The sequence below is a fragment of the Propithecus coquereli genome, unplaced genomic scaffold (genome assembly GCF_000956105.1).
Source record: "Propithecus coquereli isolate 6110/MARCELLA unplaced genomic scaffold, Pcoq_1.0 Scaffold269, whole genome shotgun sequence".
Classification (NCBI taxonomy): domain Eukaryota; kingdom Metazoa; phylum Chordata; class Mammalia; order Primates; family Indriidae; genus Propithecus; species Propithecus coquereli.
Genome location: NW_012148274.1, coordinates 2,012,632 through 2,014,669, shown reverse-complemented (window position 1 = coordinate 2,014,669; position 2,038 = coordinate 2,012,632). Strand labels below are relative to the sequence as shown.

Sequence of the window (2,038 nt, the reverse complement as noted above, 5' to 3'; positions counted from 1 at the left end):
AGAAAAGCTAAAGACAACCTGGACGTTCAGAAAAATATAATGAACTTATACTGCCTTTTTCGGAAAAAAACTGCTTCCCAACTAGGAAAAACAAAGATGAACAAGCATATCAAGGATGAACAAGGAAATGTAAATAGCAAGGCTGAATTTTTGGCCAATTTTGGCAAATTTTTTTGATAGAAACTAAAGAAGCTCAAGGTCCCGTTGGGAAAAAAGCAACAAACCCTATTATTACAAACAACTAAACAAAAGCAGCACCTGCCAAATACTTCATGCTTTTCTGTAAAGGATTACTCACAGAGGACTAATAAAATAATTCAAGCATCAAAACAGATTTTACCATAGAAGAGTGCAAACAGCCACACTGGAGAGTAAAACAAAAAGAAATAGATGTCAGGCCCCTAATTTTTAAGATTTAGTGTTCTATCATCTTTCTCATGCTGTTTCCTAAAAAATAATAAAAGTAAAAAAGGAAATCAAGAGCTTTGGACTCAGATAAATCTTTGTATCTCTCCAAACTGACCTAAAAAGATAGCTACTCACATGGACTGGCATATTGAAATAATCAGACTTAAAATTATCTGCCATCTCTCCAAAGCTCTGAAGTGTATACTCTCGTACAGCTTGTTCAAATCCAAAGGCTTCTCGAGGTTTGTTACATTCCTGGAAAGAAAAAAAATATCTAAGATTAACTCACTGAAACTGAATTGAAGAAAGCTTTAAAGCTCTTTGGTACTATCTTTTTCGACTATCTCCGTAAGTAAAGCAAATCCGATCAACCCTAGAGAATAAAACAAGTATTAGCTACTTGCAATACGGTATCAGGAAATTATGTTCTAGAACTTCAAGTGCATTTTCACAGCGTTCCAATAGGAAGGTGGTAATGAGACAGCTTTAGACTCTGGAGTTGGCATTAAGCTCTGGCACCATGACAAGCACCTACAGGACTACTGACCTGGAATCAAGCCCAGGGATGCCTTTTTTTTTTTTTTTAAGGCTAGTCAAGTGAAGCAGTGAGAGTGGAGAAGGAACAGAGGAATCTCTAACTGCCTGAGATTAGTTGTAAACACTAAACATCACTGCACTCAGACCAGTCAATGCCTATCATTTTTAGCATACCAGTGGATTTGGCCATGGAGAAAATAAATGTTCATGAGGGAGGGAAAGGTAGATAAAGGGATATCCACTGGATTGCCAGGTTAACTAAGAGAATGGTTTTTTCACACTAGCAATCACCATGACCACTGTCTTAACACAAATATATACTCAGAGGAGAACTGCCTTCTGAATCCAAAGACCATTGAATGCATCTAGATAACACCCAGCAAACTTTATAATAACATTTTCTTAAAATAAGTAAACAGACTAGGCATTTCATGACATGACATCATTATAATCTTTCAATAAAAAAAACTTAGTACGATCATGTCAAATTTGAACAAGCTAAAAGACACCATCAGTTTATTTACTAGCATGAAACCTGGATGCATAAATCCCAAGTTCTACAGCTTCATGTCTGGTTGTACTTTCTTTAAAAAAAAAATTAAAAAAGAAAAAACCACCTATAGCTTTTCTTCGTTTCTACTGTTGTCCAGCAATATGAATATTCTGAGCAGAAGTCTCATTCATCTGCAGCAATAAACAGAATTCTCTAACCAACAGTTAGAAAAAGAACCTTTGAAAGGCAAGCGACAACAATACAATTGCTACATTTCTATTCAATATAGCTCATTTTAAAATCCTGGAAATTTTAAACACTGAAGAATAAAGAGAGTGGAAAAAGCTTTTGGGAACATGTTTACATGTATCCCTGTGCATGCACTGTTGTTTTCAGTGAAAGGACGATCCATAAAGGTTAGACTTGTACCTCAGCAACACATTTAGGACACCGCCAGTCTCCTTTGGGCACATCAGGTAGTGGAGGAATTAGACAAAAAGTATGATAGCTGTCATCACATCCATCACACAAAAGCAATTTATCTTCGTTGTTTCCCCGACCACAAAACATACAAACATACAGATCAACCTGTTTAAAAAA

At 36.0% G+C, this 2,038-nt stretch overlaps 1 protein-coding gene across 1 annotated transcript in view; it reads right to left on the bottom strand.

Annotated features, from left to right (window-relative positions):
- Window positions 1-2,038, bottom strand: part of KDM5A (lysine (K)-specific demethylase 5A) — a 105,282-nt gene that overhangs the window by 69,432 nt on the left and 33,812 nt on the right. The window contains 2 exon segments of the mRNA XM_012647448.1: window positions 544-663; window positions 1,868-2,026. Coding sequence (XP_012502902.1) covers window positions 544-663; window positions 1,868-2,026 — 279 coding nt within the window.